Here is a 23,961-nt window from a genome sequence, read left to right as displayed (position 1 = left end):
AGAGTTAATTAAAGTGACTATGCATAGATGACAACATGGATGGCAGGAAGCTTGGCCCAAGTGATGTACTGGGCCGTTCACACTACCCTCTGTAGTGCCTTGCGGTCGGAGGCCGAGCAGTTGCCACACCAGGCAGTGATGCAACCAGTCAGGATTCTCTCGATGGTGCAGCTGTAGAACCTTTTGAGGATCTGAGGACCCATGCCAAATCATTTCAGTCTCCTGAGGTGGAATACGTTTTGTCGAGCCCGCTTCACGACTGTCATGGTGTGTTTGGACCATGTTGGTGATGTGAACACCAAGGAACTTGAAGCTCTCAACCTGATCCACAGCAACCCCGACGATGAGAAGGGGGGCGTGCTCGGTCCTCTTTTTCCTGTAGTCCACAATCATCTCCTTTGTCTTGATCACGTTGAGAGGAGAGGTTGTTGTCCTGGCACCACACGGCCAGGTCCCTGACCTCCTCCCTATAGGCCTCGTTGTTGTTGGTGATCAGGCCTACCACTGTTGTGTCATCGGCAACTCTAATGATGGTGTTGGAGTCGTGCCTGGCACTGCAGTCATGGGTGAACAGGGAGTACAGGAGGGGGCTGAGCACGCACCCCTGAGGGGCCCCTGTGTTGGGGATCAGTGTGGCGGATGTGTTGTTACCTACCCTTACCAGCTGGGGGCAGCCTGTCAGGAAGTCCAGGATCCAGTTGCAGAGGGAGGTGTATTACTGACTCGGACAGGGAGAGGTTGAAAATGTCAGTGAAGACACTTGCTAGTTGGTCAGCGCATGCTCGCAGTACACGTCCTGGTAATGTACGTATGGTCACTGTGGGGACGACGTCATCGATGAACTTATTGATGATGCCAATGACAGATGTGGTTTACTCCTCAATGCCATCGGAGGAATCCCAGAACATGTTCCAGTCTGTGCTAGCAAAACAGTCCTGAGGTTTAGCATCTGCTTCATCTGACCACTTTTTTATTGATCTAATCACTGGTGCTTCCTGCTTTACTTTTTGCTTGTAAGCAGGTAACAGGAGGATAGAATTATGGTCAGATTTTCAAAATGGAGGGCGAGGGAGAGCTTTGTATGCATCTCTATATGTGGAGTATAGGTGCTCCAGGGTTATTTTCCCTCTGGTTGCACAGGCATTTAAATTAGGCAAGTCAGTCTAAAAACCGGCTGTATTGAACATGTATTTATATTCCTGTCTGAAGTGTAATAGTAATTCATTGATGCTCCATATACTAAGGAGATAATGGGAGTCCAGCTGAGAATTGGTCCCTAATGCCCCTGTTTCCTACTAGGACGTACAACATCAGCAACCTGATGGACGACCTGAAGGTCCTTTACAGAACAGCCGGGGCAGACGGCAAAGGCATCACCTTTATCTTCACAGACAACGAGATCAAAGATGAGGCCTTCCTGGAGTACCTCAATAACGTGCTCTCATCTGGGGAGGTGATCCATTTTATTTTATTTTTTTCAATTTCTTAGGGTGTAGATCAGCTTTAATAGTACAGATAGATTGTAGCTTCCATCAATGTAATTGTCTGCATCATTTCCAATCCCCCATATATTTTTGGGTAAATATATACAGTATATATACAATACCATTCAAAAGTTTGGACACACCTACTCATTCCAGGGTTGTTCTTTATTTTAATATTTTAATATTGCAGAATAATAGTGAAGACGTCAAAGCTATGAAATAACACATATGGAATCATGTAGTAACCAAAAAAGTGTTAAACAAATCAAAATATGTTTTATATTTGAGATTCTTCAAAGTAGCCACCCTTTGCCTTGATGACAGCTTTGCACACTCTTGGCATTCTATCAACCAGCTTCATAAGGTATAGTAGTCACCTGAAATGCATTTCAATTAACCGGTGTGCCCTGTTAAAAGTTAATTTGTGTAATTTCTTTCCTTCTTAATATGTTTGGGCCAATCAGTTGTGTTGTGACATGGTAGGGGTGGTATACAGAAGATAGCCTTATTTGGTAAAAGACCAAGTCCATATAATGGCAAGAACAGCTCAAATAAGCAAAGAGAAACAACAGTCCATCATTACTTTAAGACATCAAGGTCAGTCAATCCAGAAATTTTCAAGAACTTTGAAAGAATCATGTAGTAACCAAAAAAAGTGTTAAACAAATCAAACTATATTTTATATTTGAGATTCTTCAAAGTAGCCACCCTTTGCCTTGATGACAGCTTTGCACACTCTTGGCATTCTCTCAACCAGCTTCATGAGGTAGTCACCTGGAATCAATCAATCAAATGTATTTATAAAGCCCTTCTTACATCAGCTGGTGTCACAAAGTGCTGTACAGAAACCCAGCCTAAAACTCCAAACAGCAAGCAATGCAGGTGTAGAAGCACAAGCAATGATTTTCAATTAACAGGTGTGCCTTGTTAATGTGAGAGAAAAGAGAAAAGACATGGAAAGTCAGTCAATCCGGAAAATTTCAAAACATTTTAAGTTTCTTCAAGTGCAGTCGCAAAAAACATCAAGCGCTATGATGAAACTGTCTCTCATGAGGATAGCCACAGGAAAGGAAGAACCAGAGTTACCTCCGCTGCAGAGGATAAGTTCATTAGAGTTACTAGCCTCAGAAATTGCAGCCCAAATAAATGCATCACAGAGCTCAAGTAACTTGACACAACTCAACATCAACTGTTCAGAGGAGACTGCATCAATCAGGCCTACATGGTCGAATTGCTGCAAATAAACCACTACTAAAGGACACCAATAAGAAGAAGAGACCAAGAAATACAAGCAATATAAACCGGTGGAAATCTGTCCTTTGGTCTGATGAGTCCAAATTGAAGACTTTTGGTTCCAACCGCTGTGACTTTGTGAGATGCAGAGTAGGTGAACAGATGATCTCCGCATGTGTAGTTCCAACCGTGAAGCATGGAGGAGGTGGTGTGATGGTGCTTTGCTGGTGATACTGTCAGTGAATTATTTAGAATTCAAGGCAAAGTTAACAAGCATGGCTACCACAGCATTCTGCAGCGATATTCCATCCCATCTGGTTTGCGCTTAGTCGTACTATAATTTGTTTTTCAACAGGACAATGACCCAACACACCTTCAGGCTGCGTAAGGGCTATTTGACCAAGAAGGAGAATGATAGAGTGCTTCCATCAGGTGGCTTGGCCTCAACAATCACCCGACCTCAACCAAATTGAGATTGTTTTGGATGAGTTGGACCGCAGAGTGAAGGAAAAGCAGCCAACAAGTGCTCAGCATATGTGGGAACTCCTTCAAGACTGTTGGAAAAGCATTCCACATGAAGCTGGTTGAGAGAATGCCAAGCGTGTTCAAAGCTGTCATCAAGGCAAAGGGTGGCTACTTTGAAGAATCTCAAATATATTTTGATTTGTTTAACACTTTTTTGGTTACTATATGGTTCCATATGTGTTATTTGATTGTGTTGATGTCTTCACCATTTTTCTACAATATAGAAAATAGTAAAAATAATTAAAAAAACCTTGGAATGAGTAGATGTCCAAACATTTGACTGGTACTGTATATATACATATATTTAAAAAATATATATATTTTCCTTTATTATTTTCCCCTGTGATCAAGTTACTCTAATGTTATCTAACATTATTCTAATGCTACTCTAGTAAAAGAACATTTCCAATTTGTCATTCTTAATTATTATGCTTGTTGTGTGCAGGTGTCCAACCTGTTTGCTCGTGATGAGCTGGACGAGATCACTCAGAACCTCATTGGTGTAATGAAGAAAGAGTTGCCTCGCGTCCCGCCCACCTTCGACAACCTGTACGACTACTTTATCTCCCGAGCCAGGAAGAACCTGCACGTGGTTCTTTGCTTCTCTCCGGTATGATTTAGTAATACCGGAAACATAAAAGCATCACCTCCATGATTGTCACTCAAGAATTCAGGGGTTTGTTATTTAGTGTCCCATTGATAGTATTTTCCAGAGTAGTTCCATAGAGAGGTTTGCTGACATCAGCCGTTGAGGGTAGAGTGAAATTACATTTGTTCATATTCATCCATCCATCCCTTTATTTCCCCTGACAGGTTGGTGAGAAGTTCCGTTCGCGCTCCCTGAAGTTCCCAGGTCTGATCTCAGGCTGTACTATGGACTGGTTCACTCCCTGGCCCAGCGAGGCTCTAGTGGCTGTGTCCCAGTACTTCCTCTCTGACTTCCACATGGTGTGCTCCCCTGAGGTCAAAGCCGCGGTGGTACAGACCATGGGCATATACCATGACAAAGTGTCCGTCACCTGCGAGAGCTACTTTGACAGGTATTGTAGTTGACTGAAGTTGGGAACTCAAATGCAAATCTAGTCTTAAATCCACATTTATATTTATAAATGACAAGAATGTACATGTCAGATAGTGCGGTTATGTCAAATAAATGGCATCAATTTCTTATACCCAAAGCCTGTCGGAATAACCAACGTGTGTGTTTTCATTTTTCCACCCCAGGTTCCGAAGAAGAACTCATGTGACCCCTAAATCCTACCTGTCTTTCATCAATGGATACAAGACGGTATACAGTGAAAATTACAACTTTATCAACACACTGGCTGAGCGCATGAATGTTGGTATGGAAATCCAATTGAGTGGCTACTAGCTAAGGCATAATAATGAACTTCGAACTAACTGCTTATTATATTGTAAAGAAAATAAATGTTGGGATTTCTTGTCAGATTGCAGTGTTGTGTAAATGCTTTGTATTGCAGGTCTGACCAAACTGTTGGAGGCTAGCGAGTCTGTGGCTCAGCTGTCCAAAGACCTGGTGGTTAAGGAGAAAGAGCTGGCTCTGGCATCCATCAAAGCAGACAAGGTAACTGGGAAATAAAATAGAAACCATAAAAATAGAATTTCATTATATTTCTATGTAGAAATCACCCTTTCACATCCATTTGCAGAATACATGCATGTAAAGTTTGCCTGCTGATTTGTTGTCTTGTCTGTACAGGTGCTGGCAGAGGTGACAGTAAGCGCTGAAGCAGCCACCATCGTAAAGGCTGAGGTCCAAATTGTAAAGGACAGAGCCCTGAAGATTGTGGAGGGCATTGAGAAGGAGAAAGCCTTTGCAGAGGTCAAGCTGAAAGCAGCTAAACCGGCTTTAGAGGAGGCAGAGGCCGCTCTGAATGTGAGTCTTACTGTACATGAAAAGATCCATTTGAAAAACAAAAAATGTATATATTTTGGGCCATTTGAAATTGTTTCTTGTCATTTCGGGTCATGTTCAGTAGGTAACATGAAATAGGGAGGGTACTACCGCCACTTTTTTCCTTTTGCAAAATGTTTTCTGTTACATTCCCCAATGATCTCAACCTTGTTATATATTCTCTTTAGACCATTAAAGCGGCTGACGTAGCCACGGTGAGGAAGCTGGCCAAACCTCCCCACCTCATCATGAGGATCATGGACTGCTGTCTGCTGCTCTTCCAGAAGAGGCTGGACACCATCACCATGGACCCAGAGAGGCCCTGCCACAAGCCCTCCTGGGGAGAGGCACTCAAGGTCAGAAAGCCTCCATTCTAGACTCTACCAGACTCATAGATCTCTACATCTCTCTATGTATGACTCCGGTAATAATAGTAGAACAAAATAGAATAGAAGAGGCCTTGATATATTGTCCTCGGAGAAGGATATACTTTTTACACTATACACCACATCAAACCATCAGATAATCACTCAGACGTTACATTTACATTCCCAGTCCCGTCTCTGTATATTGAATTGATTTGTTGTAGCTAATTGTTTGGTTTGTTGTAGCTAATGTCTTGGTTTGGTTTGTTGTCGCCATCTTGGTTTGGTTTGTTGTAGCTAATGGCTTGGTTTGGTTTGTTGTAGCTAATGGCTTGGTTTGTTGTAGCTAATTGCTTGGTTTGGTTTGTTGTAGCTAATGCCCTGGTTCGGTTTGTTGTAGCTAATGCCCTGGTTTGGTTTGTTGTAGCTAATGCCCTGGTTTGGTTTGTTGTAGCTAATGCCCTGGTTTGGTCTGTTGTAGCTAATGTCTTGGTCTGTTGTAGCTAATGTCTTGGTTTGTTGTAGCTAATGTCTTGGTTTGTTGTAGCTAATGTCTTGCTTTAGTTTGTTGTAGCTAATGTCTTGCTTTGGTTTGTTGTAGCTAATGTTTTGCTTTGATTTGTTGTAGCTAATGTTTTGCTTTGATTTGTTGTAGCTGTCAAGGTTTGTTGTATCTAATGGTTTGGTTTGTTGTAGCTAATGGCTTGGTTTGGTCTGTTGTAGCTAATGTCTTGGTTTGGTCTGTTGTAGCTAATGTCTTGCTTTGGTCTGTTGTAGCTAATGTCTTGCTTTGGTCTGTTGTAGCTAATGTCTTGCTTTGGTCTGTTGTTGCTAATGTCTTGCTTTGGTCTGTTGTAGCTAATGTATTGGTTTGTTGTAGCTAAAGTCTAGGTTTGGTTTGTTGTAGCTAATGTCTTGGTTTGGTTTGTTGTAGCTAATGTCTTGGTTTGGTTTGTTGTAGCTAATGTCTTGGTTTGGTTTGTTGTAGCTAATGCCCTGGTTTGGTTTGTTGCAGCTGTCTTGCTTTGATTTGTTGTAGCTAATGTCTTGCTTTGATTTGTTGTAGCTGTCTTGCTTTGTTTTATCTAATGGTTTGGTTTGTTGTAGCTAATGGCTTGGTTTGGTCTGTTGTAGCTAATGTCTTGCTTTGGTCTGTTGTAGCTAATGTCTTGCTTTGGTCTGTTGTAGCTAATGTCTTGCTTTGGTCTGTTGTAGCTAATGTCTTGCTTTGGTCTGTTGTAGCTAATGTCTTGCTTTGGTCTGTTGTAGCTAATGTCTTGGTCTGTTGTAGCTAATGTCTTGGCTTGTTGTAGCTAATGTCTTGCTTTGGTTTGTTGTAGCTAATGCCCTGGTTTGGTTTGTTGTAGCTAATGCCCTGGTTTGGTTTGTTGTAGCTAATGCCCTGGTTTGGTTTGTTGTAGCTCAATTCTTGGTTTGGTTTGTTGTAGCTCAATTCTTGGTTTGGTTTGTTGTAGCTAATGTTTTGGCCAAAGCCCCCCTCCCCCTCTATGTACTTTGGCTTATGAGCTGTGTCCTTTGTTTTACTTCAATTGCTGGCCTTCTGTATTTTCTTTTTTTGCCTTTTTAGCTGATGAGCGGCAGTGGTTTCATGGCGTCACTGCAGCAGTTCCCCAAGGACAGCATCAACGAGGAGATGGTGGAGCTACTGCAGCCCTACTTCCAGATGGAGGACTACACGTTTGAGTGTGCCAAGAAAGTGTGCGGCAACGTGGCAGGCCTGCTCTCCTGGACCTCCGCCATGGCCACCTTCTTCGGCATCAACAAGGAAGTTCTGCCACTCAAGGTACGGGGAACATAAGCTGAATGATTCTACCCTCCATGAAGTAGCATGGGAACACTATTTGTGTTTGTGTGTGTGTGTGATCCGATATATTGGAGTGTTGGGCCAGTAACCGAAATGGACCTGCTGGTTTGAATCCCCGAGCTGACAAGGTAAAAATCTGTCGTTCTGCCCCTGAGCAAGGCAGTTAACCTGCTGTTCACGGGGCACCGATGACGGATGTCGATTAAGGCAGTCCCCCACACCTTTCTGATTCAGAGGGGTTTGGTTAAATGTGGAAGACACATTTCAGTTGAATGCATTCAGTTGTACAACTGACTAGGTATTCCCCTTTTCCTTTAGATAAGCATTGTGAACAGTAGTTTTTCTCCACGTGTGTGGACAGGCTAACTTGATTATCCAAGAGGGCAGACTGTCAATAGCCAATTCCGAGCTAGCCAGTGCTCAGTCTCAGCTGGATGAGAAACAGGCAGAGTTGGACAAAGTACAGGCCAAGTTCGATGCTGCTATGAAAGAGAAACAGGTGAGGTCCAATCCTTAAAAAAGAATGTATTCTTAAAATAGGAATATTGCAAAATAAATATATAGATAGAATAGCAGAATAAAATGTAGTTCAAATAGTTGATTTTGTGATGCTTTACAGGATTTGCTGGACGATGCAGAGATGTGCAGGAATAAAATGGTGGCAGCGTCAGCACTCATTGATGGGCTTAGTGGAGAGAAAGTGCGCTGGACAGAGCAGAGCAAACAGTTTAAATCACAGATCAACAGGCAGGGATAGCATCAAGTTTCTTTACTTTCAGTGTTCTGACTAAAGTCATTGTTACTATGTACCAAGATTTAATGCAATGTAATACAATAAACTACAGACAATATCAATGCTCAGTTCTTTCCATCAGAGGCTTTTCAATGTGACCCTTGACCATCTGTTGTCGTCTCTTGGATAGACTCGTAGGGGATGTCCTCCAGCTCACTGGCTTCCTGTCGTACTGTGGACCCTTCAACCAGAACTTCCGCAACATGCTCCTAAAGGACATCTGGGAAGCAGAGCTCCGGAAGAGGAAAATCCCTTTCACTGATAACCTCAATATTATCTCTATGCTGGTGGACCCACCTACTGTAAGAAAATATCATGAACGCAATAGTGAATTTAATTTTACTTTTGAGTTGCAAACAAAACAGTCATCGACAACATTTTCATTTGAATCCCAGAGGATAACACGTTAAAATATTAACGAAAACACTTATTTCCAAAGTGGTTCTTAGTATCCATTTCACTGAACTAGAAGTTGTACGAAATGTGTTTTGTTATGTCCCAAAGCACCACACTGAAACATCCTTCCCTTTTCTGTGTGTCAGATAAGCGAGTGGAACCTACAGGGACTTCCTGGAGATGACTTGTCAGTGCAGAACGGCATCATCGTGACCAAGGCCACGAGGTTCCCTCTCCTCATCGACCCTCAGACCCAGGGCAAGGCGTGGATTAAAAAGAAAGAAAAAGCCAATGATCTGCAGGTAAGCCACTCACTTCTCACATTCACACTCTTACAAACAAACACACCAGTGTGAAAACTACATTTATTGGTTCAATGTATTCCCAAGAACTCATGACTGGCCATGTTTAGTAGGTAGAAAGTGTTGTAGAACAGAATCAAACTAGGAGGTACTACATGAATGTATCCAATAGGAACACACCTTTTTGTTTTCCCCTACTGAACACGACCATGATATCTCTTGCAGGTCACGTCCCTCAACCACAAGTACTTCCGTACCCACCTGGAGGACAGTCTGTCGATGGGACGACCGCTGCTCATCGAGGACGTCCGAGAGGATCTGGACCCCGCCCTGGACAACGTGCTGGAGAAAAACTTCATCAAGTCCGGCTCCACCTATAAGGTACATACCTCAGCTCTCAGATCAGTTTGACTTGAACAGCAGTGTTGTGAAATAGCCTGGTTAAACCAGACTGAACACTGTGTTCACCATGAAATGTAGCAAAATCAGTTTGGATGCCAGGCTAATTGGGAAATTAGGCTCCCATTCAAACCTGTGCTCATTGGTTGTAGGTGAAAGTGGGAGACAAGGAGACCGACGTGATGGATGGCTTCCAGCTCTACATCACAACCAAGCTGCCTAACCCGGCGTACACGCCCGAGGTTAGCGCCAAGACCTCCATTATAGACTTCACTGTCACCATGAAGGGTCTGGAGAACCAGCTGCTGGGCCGAGTCATCCTCACCGAGAAATACGTAAGCCTTCATTAACACTTTATAAACCATTCATAACCCCTTTATAAAAACTATGTGAACATTTCCCTCAGGACTTCAGAGGCATTGGTTTGGGTGTTGTCAGCAATACGTTACATGGATGCTCTGATGGTACTGTAACAGGAGCTGGAGGCAGAGAGAGTCAAGCTAATGGAGGATGTGACAGCCAACAAGAGGAAGATGAAGGAGTTGGAGGATAACCTGCTGTACAAGCTCAGCTCCACCAAGGGTATTGACTCCTAGGATAAACAAATCATATTAAGTGTTACATCTGATGTTGGGTAATGTCTCAGATACTCAGACTGCTCAATCTGCATGTTTGTGTGTGTGGTGTCTGTCTGTGTTTGTGTGTCTTTCTGTGTGTTTCTGTCTATGTGTGGGTGCATGCGTGCATCTATGTGTGTGTCAAGGTTCCCTGGTTGATGACGAGTCCATGATTGGCATCCTGTCGGTAACCAAGCTGACGGCGGCCGAGGTGAGCGAGAAGCTGCACGTGGCAGCCGAGACGGAGGTGAAGATCAACACGGCTTCAGAGGAGTACCGGCCGGCTGCCTCGCGTGGCAGCATCCTCTACTTCCTCATCACTGAGATGAGCATGGTCAACGTCATGTACCAGACCTCCCTGGCACAGTTCCTCAAGATCTTTGACCTCTCAATGGCCAAGTCAGTACCAGGGATGGGATTTTTCCTGATGAATCAGGAATTCCTGCTTTTCAGATATTTATCCTTCATTCAAATATAATAGAAATGGACCTATCCCAAAATCCAAATTTTCCTGATCAAATCCCTCAGTACACAGAACACATAGCAAATTCACCCACTTGTTTACCCTTTAATAATTTTTTTGATCAACTTTGTGTACAGTCACATTATATCAGTCCATACCAGGGGTCTCCAACCTTTTCTCGCAAGAAAAGATGTCGCAAGCTACTCTTTTTCTTCTAGCTTTCAAATAGGCACATTCTTCTCTTCTCCTCTCCCCTGTAACTCTTCCCCAGGACCTTAGTGTACAAGAAAAAGCTGTGCACTATGTTTTATCCCAATATACCTGGTAAAATAAGGGTTCATAAGCAACTCTGCTTTTCTTTCCCCAAATTATGTTATCAGTTTTAAAAAATCCTGGTTTTTGATTTTGTTTTGTTTTTCACTTTCATAAATGACGCTTGTTCATGCAGGTTTGACACAAACCGGTCCACCTGGCACCTACTACCATACTCAGTTCAAAGGCACTTAAATCTTTTGTCTTGCCCATTCACCCTCTAAATGACACACATACACAATCCATGTCTCAATTGTCTCAAAAATTAAAAATCCTTCAACTTGTCTCCTCCCCTTCATCTATAATGATTGAAGTGGATTTAGCAAGTGACATCAATAAGGGATCATAACTTTCACATGATCAGTCTATGTCGTGGAAAGAGCAGGTGTTCTTAATGTTTACTGTACTTCTGCCAGGTAAGCCTACTTTGCAGTTAGCATTTAATTGAGAATGTTTTAGGGAAAGTATTTCAGTCAACCCAAAAGACGGTTATCACATCAACTGGCAACATACGGAGTGCTAGACATACGCGCACATCACACAGACAGTTTTGCTGAAAGTAATTGGCAGATATTGCGTTAGGTTTGGCTTTTTAAGCCAATAGTGTTTAACCAGGGGTGGGATAATGACAATGCTGCGTTGATTAGATAGACACCGCAAGCTCCCAGCTACTGTCTGATATTTGTGCAATTTTTTTTTTATGGCCGTTTGTGGTGGAACGCGTGAAAATTGCTTGTACTTTCAGAATTGTTTGCCGAGCTACTCATACGTGGGCTGCGAGCTACTGGTAGCTTGTGATCGACCTGTTAGAGACCCTGGTCCACACAAATGGAAAAAGATGAGCCTGACAAATGGCATAGGCCTAAATCTAAATACACAACAGCGTTTATAAGTGTATAAAAGAACAACCTCTAGATTTGAACCTTTTATTGTTTGTTTTTTCCTCACACAGGTCAGACAAGTCTCCTCTCACTCAGAAGCGTATTGCTAACATCATCGAGTACCTGTCCTTCGAGGTGTTCCGCTACACAGTCCGAGGGCTGTACGAAAACCACAAGTTCATCTTCACCCTGCTGTTGGCACTCAAGATCGACCTGCAGAAGAACAACGTCAAGCAGAACGAGTTCCAGATCCTCATCAAAGGTATCAGATCCTCACTACTGATCCTAGTTAACAGATCTCTGTATAGGTAGCAGTGTAGGAATAAAGTAATGGTTTAGTAGTAGTACATATGTAATGTTCTCTGTGTGTTATAGGGGGTGCTGCTTTAGACCTGAAGGCGTGTCCTTCCAAGCCGTTCCGTTGGATCCTGGATCTGACCTGGCTCAACTTGGTGGAACTCAGCAAACTGTCACAGTTCACTGAGATCATGAACCAGGTGGGGCTGAACACTACAGTGTTTATTAATTCTATCATTAGCAATGGTCACAGCTTTGTCTGAGGAGTACACTGCATTGACTTTACTTCTCTATTAATCTTATAGGTGTCTCGTAATGAGAAGGGCTGGAAGGTGTGGTTTGACATGGACAACCCTGAGGATGGTGTGATACCTGATGGATACAATGACTCCTTGGATGTCTTCCATAAACTACTGCTCATCAGGTGAGCTCCTGCTTCTCAACATCAATATTTGACTAACTTTTTACTAAGGCCTGTGTAAGCCTCTTACAAGCCTGTTGTAAACAGATCTTTCCTGAGGTTGTGGCTAGCGCATTCGGGTCGAACCCAGGTTTGGTTGTACTCTCCTCACAGATCATGGTGCCCTGACCGCACCCTGTCCCAGGCCAGGAAGTACGTTGGAGACTCGATGGGCATGAGGTTCGCTGAGCCTGTCATCCTGAACCTGGAGAGTACCTGGGAGGAGAGCGACACCCGCACCCCCCTCATCTGCTTCCTCTCTATGGGCTCTGATCCCACCAACCAGATCGACGCTCTGGCAAAGAAACTCCGGCTAGGTTAGCCCCATGCCTATCACCCTGAATGAATCACTAACAAGTCACTGACAATACTGTCATTGTGATATTGTGTTTATTTGTTGCAGAGTTCAGAGCGATATCAATGGGCCAAGGTCAGGAGATCCATGCAAGAAGGCTCTTACAGATGTCAATGACACAGGTGAGGGCTTCTGACATTCAACTCTTTCTAAATAAATGTAGTGTACAGCATATACAAATGTTTTCGCATAGCTAAAAGTGTTTGTGTGTGTACACACAAGGGTGGCTGGGTCCTGCTCCAGAACTGCCATCTGGGCCTGGAATTCATGGATGAGCTGCTGGAGACCGTCACCACAGTGGAGACCATGCACGACAGCTTCAGAGTGTGGATCACCACCGAGCCCCACGACCGCTTCTCCATCACCTTGTTACAGGTAAAGGCCCTGTATACACCTACACAGACAAGATCAGTAATCTCCCCAACAATATTACATTCTCCATGTGAAACGGACCTATCCCCTAACCAAAATCCAGAATTGCTATATTGTCCTAATCACATCCCTTATGTCTAAGAATAAATATTTACTGACATGATTGTTTTCTTTCTTCCAGTCATCTATCAAGTTCACCAATGATCCCCCCCAGGGGGTGCGGGCTGGCTTGAAGCGTACTTTTGCCGGAATCTCTCAGGATCAGCTGGAAATCTGCAACCTGCCCATGTGGAAACCCATGCTTTACAACGTAGCCTTCCTACACACTGTGGTGCAGGTACAGACTCAGCCCACTGTCTTGATAAATTCATATTTCTACATATATACTGTATTTAATGTAATTTACTGATTTTTGCCTTGTCTGTTACTCTGTTGTAGGAACGTCGTAAATTCGGGCCCCTGGGTTGGAACATCCCGTATGAGTTCAACTCGGCCGACTTCACAGCCAGTGTGCAGTTTGTCCAGAACCACTTGGATGAATGCAGCCCCAAGAAGGTACTATCAAAATAGTCTAGGTCTATCTGAAGCTACAGTGACTATAGTGTGCTCACAGAACTACATGTAACGTTTTTCTCCAGGGTGTCTCATGGGTCACGGTGCGTTACATGTTAGGGGAGGTGCAGTACGGAGGAAGGGTCACTGATGACTACGACAAGCGGCTGCTCAACTGTTTCTCTCGGGTAATGTCATTTTCCTTTTCAGTTAACGCAACTGTCCTGATAAATCTGTTGTACATGTGGGTAGTCGTGTGGGAAGCACAGACTTTGTGTTCTAAGCATCATGCGTTCCCCAACAGGTGTGGTTCAATGACAAGATCTTTGAACCGACGTTCTGCTTCTACACAGGATACAAAGTGCCTGTGTGTAAGACAGTGGAGCAGTACATGGAGTACATCGCCACCCTGCCTGCACTGGACACACCTCAGGTCTTTGGTCTGCATCCCAACGCAGACATTACGTAAGACACCGTAGATCATCACAACGCTTCTCTCTTATCATGTCTATGCTGCGTGTTAGTCTCAATACTCAATATGAATACATTAATATTATATACCTATTCTTGTTCAGATATCAGACCAACACATCTGCTGAGGTGCTGGACACCATCACCAACATCCAGCCCAAGGAAAGTGGTGGAGGAGCAGGGGAGACCAGAGAGTCCATTGTCTACAGACTGGCAGAGGACATGCTGGAGAAGTTGCCCCCCAACTACGTACCCCATGAGGTCAGTGCTCACTCTGTTTATGAAGGACAGGAACACAATGTAGCAAAATGTTTTGCAACAAATAATACAGATCTATGTTCTCATTGTACAAATTCTGGTAATAACTCCCTTTTTAAAAATGTTTTCCACTTACTGAACCTCCCATATGGTTCTAATGATGGACTTAGCCTTAAGATGCTTTTGGGAAACCAGCCCTTGGCTGTAAAGAGTGAATACACTGTATGCTCACACAACAAATTCTATTGTGATGTGTACTGTAGGTGAAAGGTAGGCTGGTGAAGATGGGTGCCTTGAACTCCATGAACATCTTCCTACGCCAAGAGGTGGATCGCATGCAGCGGATCATCGGAGTGGTGCGCACCAGTCTGGTCGACCTCAAACTCGCCATCGACGGTACCATCATCATGAGCGAAGTAAGAGAGCTGGCTAGAATGACCGCAATAATGTATTACATGTTAACACTTTAATTGTGTGATACTTCAAATTAATATTTAGAGTTTATAGCTTATAAATCTGTAATAACAATGTATGAAATTGTATGTTATTTTGATGCTTGAATATTCAATGTCATATTCATGTTTTACCTCCTAGAACCTGCGTGATGCCCTGGACAACATGTTTGATGCGCGCATCCCCAACATGTGGAAGAAGATCTCGTGGGAGTCATCCACTCTGGGCTTCTGGTTCACCGAGCTGCTGGAGAGGAACACACAGTTCTACAGCTGGGTGTTTGAAGGCAGACCCAAGACCTTCTGGATGACTGGCTTCTTCAACCCTCAGGGTGAGTCTCGTTCAAAACGTGAAAATCGGCTAACTGATCAAACTTGCAGGGTAAGTTCAATTTACTTGTAATATTCAAAATACAGTTTGGCATAAATTAGCTTGTCATGTCTTCATCCTATTACATCACTGAAGATATGATTATAATGACATATCTAACAATTGTTATCTATCTCTTTATGTTTGCGCCCTCTGTATGGCTATAGGTTTCCTGACCGCCATGAGGCAGGAGGTAACCAGGGCTCACAAGGGCTGGGCTCTGGACACAGTCACCCTGCATAATGATGTGCTGAAGCAAAGCAAGGAGGAGATCACTGCCTCTCCTGCTGTAAGTAGCCTCATGCAAAACACTATCATTGACACCACATGTACAAGATACAGCTTTCCCTTTTTACCTCAATGCCATCCATCATTCTCTGTCTCAGGAGGGGGTCTACGTCTATGGTTTGTACCTGGACGGGGCCGGCTGGGACAGAAGGAACTGCCGTCTCATCGAAGCCACTCCCAAGGTGTTGTTCTGTCCCCTGCCTGTGATTCACATGTTCGCCATCAACTCCACCGCCCCCAAGGACCCCAAGTTCTACATCTGCCCCGTCTACAAGAAGCCTCGGCGCACAGACCTCACCTACATCACAGGGGTTGTGATACGCACGGTGCAGTCACCCGATCACTGGATCTTACGTGGTGTTGCCTTGCTCTGTGACATCAAATGATGGACAACTACTCAGTATTTTTTGGGGTGTTTGTGTAACCCTCAAGTAACACAAATAAATGTTTTTAAAATTCCAACTAGTGAGATGTAGTAATTTTAATGGAATTAACAAGCAGTTTTACATCACAACCAATACTAGTGTTTCGTTCATTGAAAGAGTCAAGGGGCATCTAAGCATCATAAGATAATTAACAGAAAAATCACAACTCGCTCACATTTCAAAAAGTTCCTTAACTAGCTACATATTGTAACTCCAGAAAATGTGATTTAACCCAAAAAATGTAGTGTCCATTATACTGGGAGTTACAGGTTAGGTACTGTTTGGTGTAACACAGAATTTAGCTTGGCGATACTGTCCTCGATTCGTGGAAAAGTCTCAATGTCCTTGTCCAGTTGCAGGGGGTCCCTTTGAATTAAGAAAATGCACCGTTATTAAAATAACAATTTTGCTCCATGAAGTAATCCAACTATGTGTATGTTGCCACCTTGTCTATTTCAAGTCTTCTCTCATTGATCGAGACCCCAAAGTACTGCATGTCATGACAGACACTGGTCTTGGTCAATGAGAGAACTTGAAATAGACAAGATGGCAGCGTACACATTGTTGGATTACTTCATAGAGCAAAAAAATTAAAGTATTTTAGAAATTCAAACGGACACCCTGCAACTAGACCAGGTCATTTTACGAGACTCCCGTTTCCACGAATCGAGGCCGGAGGCAGCATCAAAGGTTGGTTGAAAATTCAGTGCAGTACCAACCTGTAACTCCCAGTATAATGGATACCAATTTGGGGGGTTTAAATCACATTATCTGGTGTTACAATCTGTAGCTATTCCTTTACATGGTTAGCTGAAGTATTCCCATTTCACAGTCCAACTGCTCTGCTGTGAGGGTGCCCATGAGAGGCTGACAGTCAGGGTTGAATACTGAGTAAGCGCTCAGTTCTCCAGGTTGACGTTTAGCTGGGCTCCGCAGCCCCTGGTACAGCCAGTAGAAGAGGGAGATTAGGAAGAAAGGCAACCCGAAGGCCAGCTCAGCGAACAGCCCAAGCAGAACCAGCCAAAGCAACACCTTCAGCAAAGTCCGGTTTGCAAAACCAAGTTGCCTTGAACCAAGCCTTCGACCCAGAATGCAATCCAGCAGACAGTCATCCTAAAAAAGTGAAGAGAGAATCACGAGTTAGCTAACACTGAGGGGTGGAATTGAAATAAACGACCTATGCCATGACGCTACCTCAGTGCCTGACGTTTTTGTGTTTAGCCTACCCCACACTGTAAAGTCCCTGTAGCCTGAGGGACAGCAGGCATCTGATGTTTTGTCAACTCCTGTGCGTCTTTATCGGCTGTTGACTCCCAACTGACGGACTTCAAAGTGCTTCCACTGCCAGGTGATGTTATGGGCTGCATCTCACCAGCCCTTGTACGGGACTCTGAACTTTGCAAGCTTTTGCTAATGCTAACAGCTTCTGATTCATACTCATGCAGAAATTAGATACTGCTTGACAATGTATGCACTGTGCACGACGGGTATCAAGCACTGATAGCTGGCGAACTAGCTAGCTAGACTGATTTGAGACGTCATTTTGTTCTAGCAAATTACCCCTCGATTGTGTGAAACGTGATCTAATCAAAAGCGGAAATGCTTTTATAAGGTGCTTTCAATGCATTGATGGAATAAAAGTTTCACTGTCACAAAGAGTGACGTGAGAAATCCGTAGAAAACAGATCTTAAAATATGTTGTTCTACGTCGGCAAAGGTATTTATAACTAACCCCGGGATGTGTACTTCCGGTTCGGGCGTAAGTAATGACGTCTGTTGTGTCGTAAAGCGCAGGGAAATAAACTTGACTCAACCGATAACTCAGGGTCGTCACTAGTTAAACTTTAACCACTGCTAACCTTATGCCTAACCTTAAATTAAGACCAAAAAGCTAATTTTAGTTATTTATTTTTACGGTATAGTCCATTAAGATACTTTAACTTGTGGAAACCAACAGCCAGGGATGAAGAGCTAGGGTGTATTCATTACGCCGATGCAACAGAAACCGTGTACCTAAACGCTGTTGAGTTCCGTATGGTTCTTAAACGGAAGTTGTAGTTCAGTCATCCTTCAAAACAATTAAGCAGTGTATGTTGAAACATTTTGCAACAGAATCAGTGTAATGTTGTATTTTTAAAAATGTATTTTACCTTTATTTAACTAGGCAAGTCAGTTAAGAACAAATTCTTATTTTCAATGACGGCCTAGGAACAGTGGGTTAACAGGGCAGAATGACAGATTTGTACCTTCTCAGCTTGGGGATTTGAACTTGCAACCTTTCGGTTACTAGTCCAACACTCTAAGCACTAGTCTACCCTGTCATATTTTCCTCAGTAAGTGGGGGAAAGAAGAGGCCCTCTTTGGAACTGTTTTTTTCTTCTGTAGGGTTTTATGGCGGACTACATCCCCAAAAGGTATATTGCCGTGGGGTAAATATTGGCAATATAGTAAAAATGTATGATAACAATGTTTATTTTTTTTTGTCATTTAATGTTAGGGATAGGCATAAGGTTAGCAGTGTGTCTAAGGGTAGGGTTGTGGTTTCAAATCAGATTTTAAGAAGATAAATTGTAGAAATAGGCAAGATTTATGATTGTGGTAACAAGTGACGACCCCGTGCGTCTTCAAAAAATGTTTTTATTTGTTTTACTTTTATTTATTCAGGGTAGCCCAATTGAGATCAGTGTCTCATTCCCAATCACGTCATTATTCTCTCTTTGTAAACAAAAAGGGAGTTATGGTAGACAACAGACAAAGGTTTAAGAGTAGCGGCAGCTGCAATCTGTTAAATGGTTTCACCACAGTCAAGAGCTGGAAGGAAAGTTGGCTAAACAATCTGATTCCTGCTATTTAGGCAAGATCTACAGTGCATTCGGAAAGTATTCAGACCCCTTGACTTTTTCCACATTTTGTTACGTTACAGCTTCATTCTAAAGTGCATCCTGTTTTCATTGATCATCCTTGAGTCCACCTGTGGTAAATTCAGTTGATTGGACATGATTTGGAAAGGCACACAACTGTCTATATAAAGGTCCCACAGTTGACAGTGCATGTCAGAGGAAAAACTAAGCCATAGGGGTCAAAGGAATTATCTGTAGAATGCCAAAACAGGATTGTGTTGAGGCACAGATCTGGAGAAGGGTGCCAAAAAATGTCTGCAGCATTGAAGGTCCCCAAGAACATAGTGGCCTCCATCATTCTTAAATGGAAAAAGTTTGGAACCACCAAGAGCTGGCAGCACTGCCAAACTGAGCAATCGGGGGAGAAGGGCCTTGGTCAGGGAGGTGACCAAGAACCCGATGGTCACTCTGACAGAGCTCTAGAGTTCCTCTGTGGAGATGGGACAACCATCTCTGCAGCACTCCACCAATCAGGCCTTTTTGGTAGAGTGGCCAGACGATAGCCACTCTTCAGTAAACGGCACATGACAGCCTGCTTGGAGTTTGCCAAAAGGCTTCTAAAGGACTCTCAGACCATGAGAAACAAGATTCTCTGGTCTGATGAAACCAAGATTGACCTCTTTGGAATGAATGCCAAGCGCCATGTCTGGAGGAAATCTGGCACCATCCCTATGTTGAAGCATGGTGGTGGCAGCATCATGCTGTGGGGATGTTTTTCAGCGGCAGGTCTGGGAGACTAGTCAGGATCAAGGGAAAGATGAACGGTTCAAAGTACAGAGTAATCATGATGAAAACCTGCTACAGAATGCTCCGGACCCCAGAAGGTAAACCTTTGCCCCAGTCTAAAAGGACAACGACCCTAAGCACACAGCCAAGACAGATGTCGCCGACAGATATAGCAGCTCTACTTCTAGCTCCTAAGCAACTTTGCAGTATTTTGTTATTTTGTGTTATTTCTTACATTATTAGCCCAGAAAATGTTTGTGTTATTACATACAGCCGGAAACTAGGAATACGACCAGGAATACGACTTTCCAGAATTAGATCCTTTGTTCATACCCCCCAGAGCAATTGAACTTATTCCAGAGGGTGCTCCAAAACCCCGCCAGTGGAGAATAGGTATTTGGAATGGACTTCTAGTCCGACTCAGGAGACGTGCACATCATCCACCGCTTCCGAGTATATTACTCGCTGATGTTCAGTCTCTGGATAATAAAGTAGACAAGATCAGGGCAAGGATTTCCTTCCAGAGAGACATTAGGGATTGTGGCATACTCTGTTTCACAGAAACATGTCTCTCTCGGGATACAGACAATCATGGACTACAAAGGCAAAACCAGTCACGTCACGGACACCGATGTCTTGCTTCCGGACAAGCTAAACACCTTCGCCCGCTTTGAAGACAATATACTGTTTTCTATTCTACTGTATTTTAGTCAATGACACTCTGACATTGCTCAATCTAATATTTATATATTTCTTAATTCCATTCTTTTACATGTGTGTATTGTTGTGAACTGTTAGATACTACTGCACTGTTGGAACACAAGCATTTTGCAACACCTGCTAAATATTTGACAAATTAAATTAAATTTGACAACGCAGTGGCTTCAGGACAAGTCTCTGAATGTCCTTGAGTTGCCCAGCCAGAGCCTGGACTTGAACCCGATCTAACATTTCTGGAGAGACCTAAAAATAGTTGTGCAGCAAAGCTCCCCATCTAACCTGACAGAGCTTGATAGGATCTGCAGAGAAAAATGGGAGAAACTCCACAAATACAGGTGTGCCAAGCTTGTAGCCTCATACCCAAGAAGACTCAAGGCTGTAATCACTGCCAAAGGTGCTTCAATAAAGTACAGAGTAAAGAGTCTGAATACTTGTCTAAATGTGATCATTTTTTATTTTGTATACATTTGTAAAAATAACCATTTTTGCACTTTGTCATTATGGGGTGTTGTGTGTAGTTGGAGGGGGGTCTGAATACTTTCTGAAATGTACTGTATTCCTAAAAAAAAAAGAAGCCCACTTTAAATCTCAGCTTTTTAATTAGCTCACCCATAAGTGTATATACATATAATTTTTTTACATTAGATCTTTGTCAATCCGAATGCCCAGATATTTATAGGCAGGAACCGGATCAATAGGAGAACAATCCAATGAATAAATATGTAGTTCATCTGAATTTTTTTAGCTAGAATTAGAGAACACATATTTAGTCTTGCCCACAGTAAGTACACGTTTTAAACCAACCAGGGCTTTCTATAAGGCATCAAAATCACATTGCAGCTCTAGCCTGGTCAACAGTTTGCAATGGCATACATAAGTGTCATCTGCATACAGATGACTATTACATGTTTTAAGACCAAAATAGTAAAGAGCAGGTCCTAGTACAGTAATACAATTTTACAAGCGGATGGTGCTTTTCCAGCATCATCAATGTGCACTAGTGGTGAATGATCTTGTAGTATGGAATAGGCTCCATTTGACTTCAAAATCAATACCAGCAATGTGCTTCATTCAAAGAAATACATTGCCAGTTCCTTTTTAGTACAATGGGAAGCTTAAAGTACAGTAGCTATTCCATTTCAGATTAAAGTCAGTTGTTTGAGTGTCTTGAGGGGTTTCATCTGTTGGCCAGTGGTCTGTAGCCCATCTCTCCCTCTAGCTGCTCAGCTGTAAGTGCACCCAGGAGAGGCTGACAGTCTGGGTTGAACACTGAGTAAGCACTCATTTCTCCAGGTTGGCGTGCAGTTGGGCTCCGCAGCCCCTCATACAGCCAGTAGAAGAGGGAGATTAGGAAGAAAGGCAACCCGAATTCCAGCTCGGCAAACAGCCCAAGTAGAACCAGCCAAAGCAACACCTTCAGCAAAGTCAGATTTGTGAAAGCCAGTCGCTTTGACCCAAGCCATTGACCCAGAGTGCTCTCCAGCAGCCAGTCATCCTAAAAAAAACGGGGGGGGATAAATGAAGTTACAGTAGCTAACATTGACAAAATGGAGTCAACGTTTATTACTATCTGGTTTTTCAGACACAGATTAAGAATAGTCCTGGTTGACTAACAAGCATGGTCAATGAATCTCCAAAGAAAGTGTTTATTAGTCCAGGAATAGGCTTAAACAGCGTAGGGTAATCAACCAACCCCTAGTATTTTAAGTAGATTTTTAGCCTACCCCCCAATGTTTAGTCCTTATAGCCTGATGGACAGCAGAGATTGGATTATCTGTCAACTCCTGTGTGTCTGGATCAGCTGTTGATGACTGGCAACTGTCCGACTTCAAAGTGCTGCCATTGTCCGAATATGTTATTGGTTGTTTTTGAAAAGATTCGCTCTTCCTAGCGGCCACATCAGCCCTTCTTCGGGCCCTGAACTCCGCAAGCTTTTGCTCCATATGTGTAGAGCTTCTGAGTCATGCAGCAATGAAAGAATGCGTGGCAACGTGTGCACGACAGTTCGCTAGATTTTTTAAAGAGGTCCCAAAAAGATTGTTCGCGTGAAATCCCGTCTTCCCAACCGCGGAAATCTTGTCTAAATTGTATTATGGTAATAATTGAATTCACTGTCACAGGAAGTATGAAAATATTTTCTTTAACAAATCTGTTTCACTTCAGTTTGTTTATCTTCCGGTTCAGCTAGGCGTACGTAACGACGTAGATTGTGTAGTAAATCGTCAACCCCATCATCCACCTGACAAGCCAAACTAGCTTTTCTTGGTAGACTGTTTGTCTGTATTCAATTTATATATTGTAAGTAACCAAATATGCAATTGACTGATTATGTAGGTATTTAATTGCGTATTCCAGAGCATTTTAGATTAAAAAAGTGTACATCATAGTTAGCTCTGCTCAGCTAGCTAGCTAGTTTAGCTACAATCCTACTCATGTCAAAATTCTCCATCCATAGTTCTGGATGAATCGAATAAAGGTAAATATATAGCTAGATCAATATGCCCTTTTATGTTTGTATAAGAAATGGACACAGGAAAGTATTAGACTCACTGACACACTACATAAAAAAGCAGGAGTCAGCTAGATAAGTATTTGAATCTGATTCACATATGCAATATCCTCTCAAATATCACATTTTTTTCCCGACACAGAATGGACAGCCCCAGCCCACCCTCACCGTTGAGCAGGCCAGATGTAAGAACAGTTGTCACATACTTTTGTCTTATTACTAATGCCCAGTAGTGGAACAGATCTCTTCAAACTGCTTGTGATGCAGTGGTCCTGAGTGTGGTCATCCAAGTCTTCTCTGTGCCAGAGAATTCAGCGCGGATGGAGGAGGCACGGGAGAGCGCCTACAACATGGGGACGATTCGATAGCTGGTGCCCCCCATGGGCCACCCAGATCCAACAGGTCATCAAGGCTTATGGCTTCAACAACGAGGGAGAGGGGGAAGTCACTTTGTGAAACCAGTTCCATACAGAATGAAGGGGTAGAGAGAGACAAATCTATTGTCACTTGTCAGTGGCATTGTTTTGTGTGAAGACTGAATGCTATCTTTTTGCATCATGTTCAGTTTGACCTATACTGAACAACAATATAAATGCAGCAATTTCTAAGATTTTACTTAGTTAATATAAGGAAATCAGTCAATTAAAATACATTCATAAGGCCCTAATCTATGAATTTCATATGCTGGTCATAAATATCTTTTAAAAAATGGTAGGGGTCATGGATCAGAAAACCAGTAAATATCTGGTGTGACCACCATTTGTGTCATGCAGCTCGACACCTCCTTCTCCTTGAGTTGATAAGGCTGTTGATTGTGGCCTGTGAAATGTTGTCCCACTCCTCTTCAATGGCTGTGCGAACTTGCTGGGTATTAGCGGGAACACACTAACACGTCAATCCAGAGTATTCAAACCATGCACAATGGGTGACATGTTTGAGTATGTGCTGGTGGAAATTCCTGCAGTCAGCATGCCAATTGCCCTCAACTTATGGCATTGTGTTGTGTGACAACTGCTCATTTTAGAGTGTGCTTTTGTCCCCAGCACAAGATGCACCTGGGTAATGATGCCATTTAATCTGCTTCTTGATATGCCACACCTGTCAGGTGGATGGATTATCTTGGCAAAGGAGAAATGCTCACTAAGAGAGATGTAAAATTTGTGCACATACTGAGAGAAATAAGCTTTTTGTGCGTATGGAACATTTCTGGGATCTTTTATTTCAGCTCATGAAACCAACACTTTCATGTTGCATTTATATATTTGTTCAGTGTATTTGTGAAATCATGGTGGTCAA

At 43.0% G+C, this 23,961-nt stretch overlaps 3 protein-coding genes across 3 annotated transcripts in view; 1 reads left to right on the top strand and 2 right to left on the bottom strand.

Moving 5' to 3' along the window:
• Positions 1-15,847, top strand: part of LOC112217889 (dynein axonemal heavy chain 8-like) — a 57,294-nt gene extending 41,447 nt beyond the window's left edge. The window contains exons 62-92 of the mRNA XM_042300956.1: positions 1,300-1,453; positions 3,688-3,852; positions 4,056-4,282; positions 4,467-4,585; positions 4,724-4,827; positions 4,963-5,139; positions 5,346-5,513; positions 7,111-7,326; positions 7,709-7,846; positions 7,967-8,094; positions 8,271-8,442; positions 8,683-8,838; positions 9,064-9,219; positions 9,390-9,572; positions 9,714-9,819; positions 10,001-10,253; positions 11,582-11,772; positions 11,886-12,007; positions 12,113-12,231; positions 12,382-12,584; positions 12,671-12,744; positions 12,845-12,997; positions 13,176-13,331; positions 13,433-13,549; positions 13,633-13,734; positions 13,851-14,011; positions 14,122-14,278; positions 14,539-14,691; positions 14,870-15,059; positions 15,265-15,386; positions 15,484-15,847. Coding sequence (XP_042156890.1) covers positions 1,300-1,453; positions 3,688-3,852; positions 4,056-4,282; positions 4,467-4,585; positions 4,724-4,827; positions 4,963-5,139; positions 5,346-5,513; positions 7,111-7,326; positions 7,709-7,846; positions 7,967-8,094; positions 8,271-8,442; positions 8,683-8,838; positions 9,064-9,219; positions 9,390-9,572; positions 9,714-9,819; positions 10,001-10,253; positions 11,582-11,772; positions 11,886-12,007; positions 12,113-12,231; positions 12,382-12,584; positions 12,671-12,744; positions 12,845-12,997; positions 13,176-13,331; positions 13,433-13,549; positions 13,633-13,734; positions 13,851-14,011; positions 14,122-14,278; positions 14,539-14,691; positions 14,870-15,059; positions 15,265-15,386; positions 15,484-15,771 — 4,930 coding nt within the window. The 3' untranslated portion in view covers positions 15,772-15,847. The remainder of the gene's footprint in view (positions 1-1,299; positions 1,454-3,687; positions 3,853-4,055; positions 4,283-4,466; positions 4,586-4,723; positions 4,828-4,962; positions 5,140-5,345; positions 5,514-7,110; positions 7,327-7,708; positions 7,847-7,966; positions 8,095-8,270; positions 8,443-8,682; positions 8,839-9,063; positions 9,220-9,389; positions 9,573-9,713; positions 9,820-10,000; positions 10,254-11,581; positions 11,773-11,885; positions 12,008-12,112; positions 12,232-12,381; positions 12,585-12,670; positions 12,745-12,844; positions 12,998-13,175; positions 13,332-13,432; positions 13,550-13,632; positions 13,735-13,850; positions 14,012-14,121; positions 14,279-14,538; positions 14,692-14,869; positions 15,060-15,264; positions 15,387-15,483) is intronic.
• Positions 15,848-15,851: 4 nt separating this feature from the next.
• On the bottom strand, positions 15,852-17,803 carry LOC112217888 (SAYSvFN domain-containing protein 1). Its single transcript, XM_024378492.2, has 2 exons — positions 17,037-17,803; positions 15,852-16,923 (listed from the first exon to the last, which is right to left on the bottom strand). Exons 1-2 carry the CDS (start codon positions 17,175-17,177, stop codon positions 16,609-16,611), a joined length of 456 nt encoding a protein of 151 aa, XP_024234260.1. The 5' UTR covers positions 17,178-17,803; the 3' UTR covers positions 15,852-16,608.
• A 2,861-nt stretch (positions 17,804-20,664) lies between these two features.
• On the bottom strand, positions 20,665-22,124 carry LOC112217887 (SAYSvFN domain-containing protein 1-like). Its single transcript, XM_042300955.1, has 2 exons — positions 21,881-22,124; positions 20,665-21,651 (listed from the first exon to the last, which is right to left on the bottom strand). The coding sequence occupies exons 1-2, from the start codon at positions 22,097-22,099 to the stop codon at positions 21,334-21,336; spliced, it is 537 nt and encodes a 178-aa protein (XP_042156889.1). The 5' UTR covers positions 22,100-22,124; the 3' UTR covers positions 20,665-21,333.
• Between the last annotated feature and the right edge of the window lie 1,837 nt (positions 22,125-23,961).

This window comes from Oncorhynchus tshawytscha, linkage group LG18 (assembly GCF_018296145.1).
Source record: "Oncorhynchus tshawytscha isolate Ot180627B linkage group LG18, Otsh_v2.0, whole genome shotgun sequence".
Classification (NCBI taxonomy): Eukaryota; Metazoa; Chordata; class Actinopteri; order Salmoniformes; family Salmonidae; genus Oncorhynchus; species Oncorhynchus tshawytscha.
This window is presented reverse-complemented; position numbering and strand designations above follow the sequence as displayed.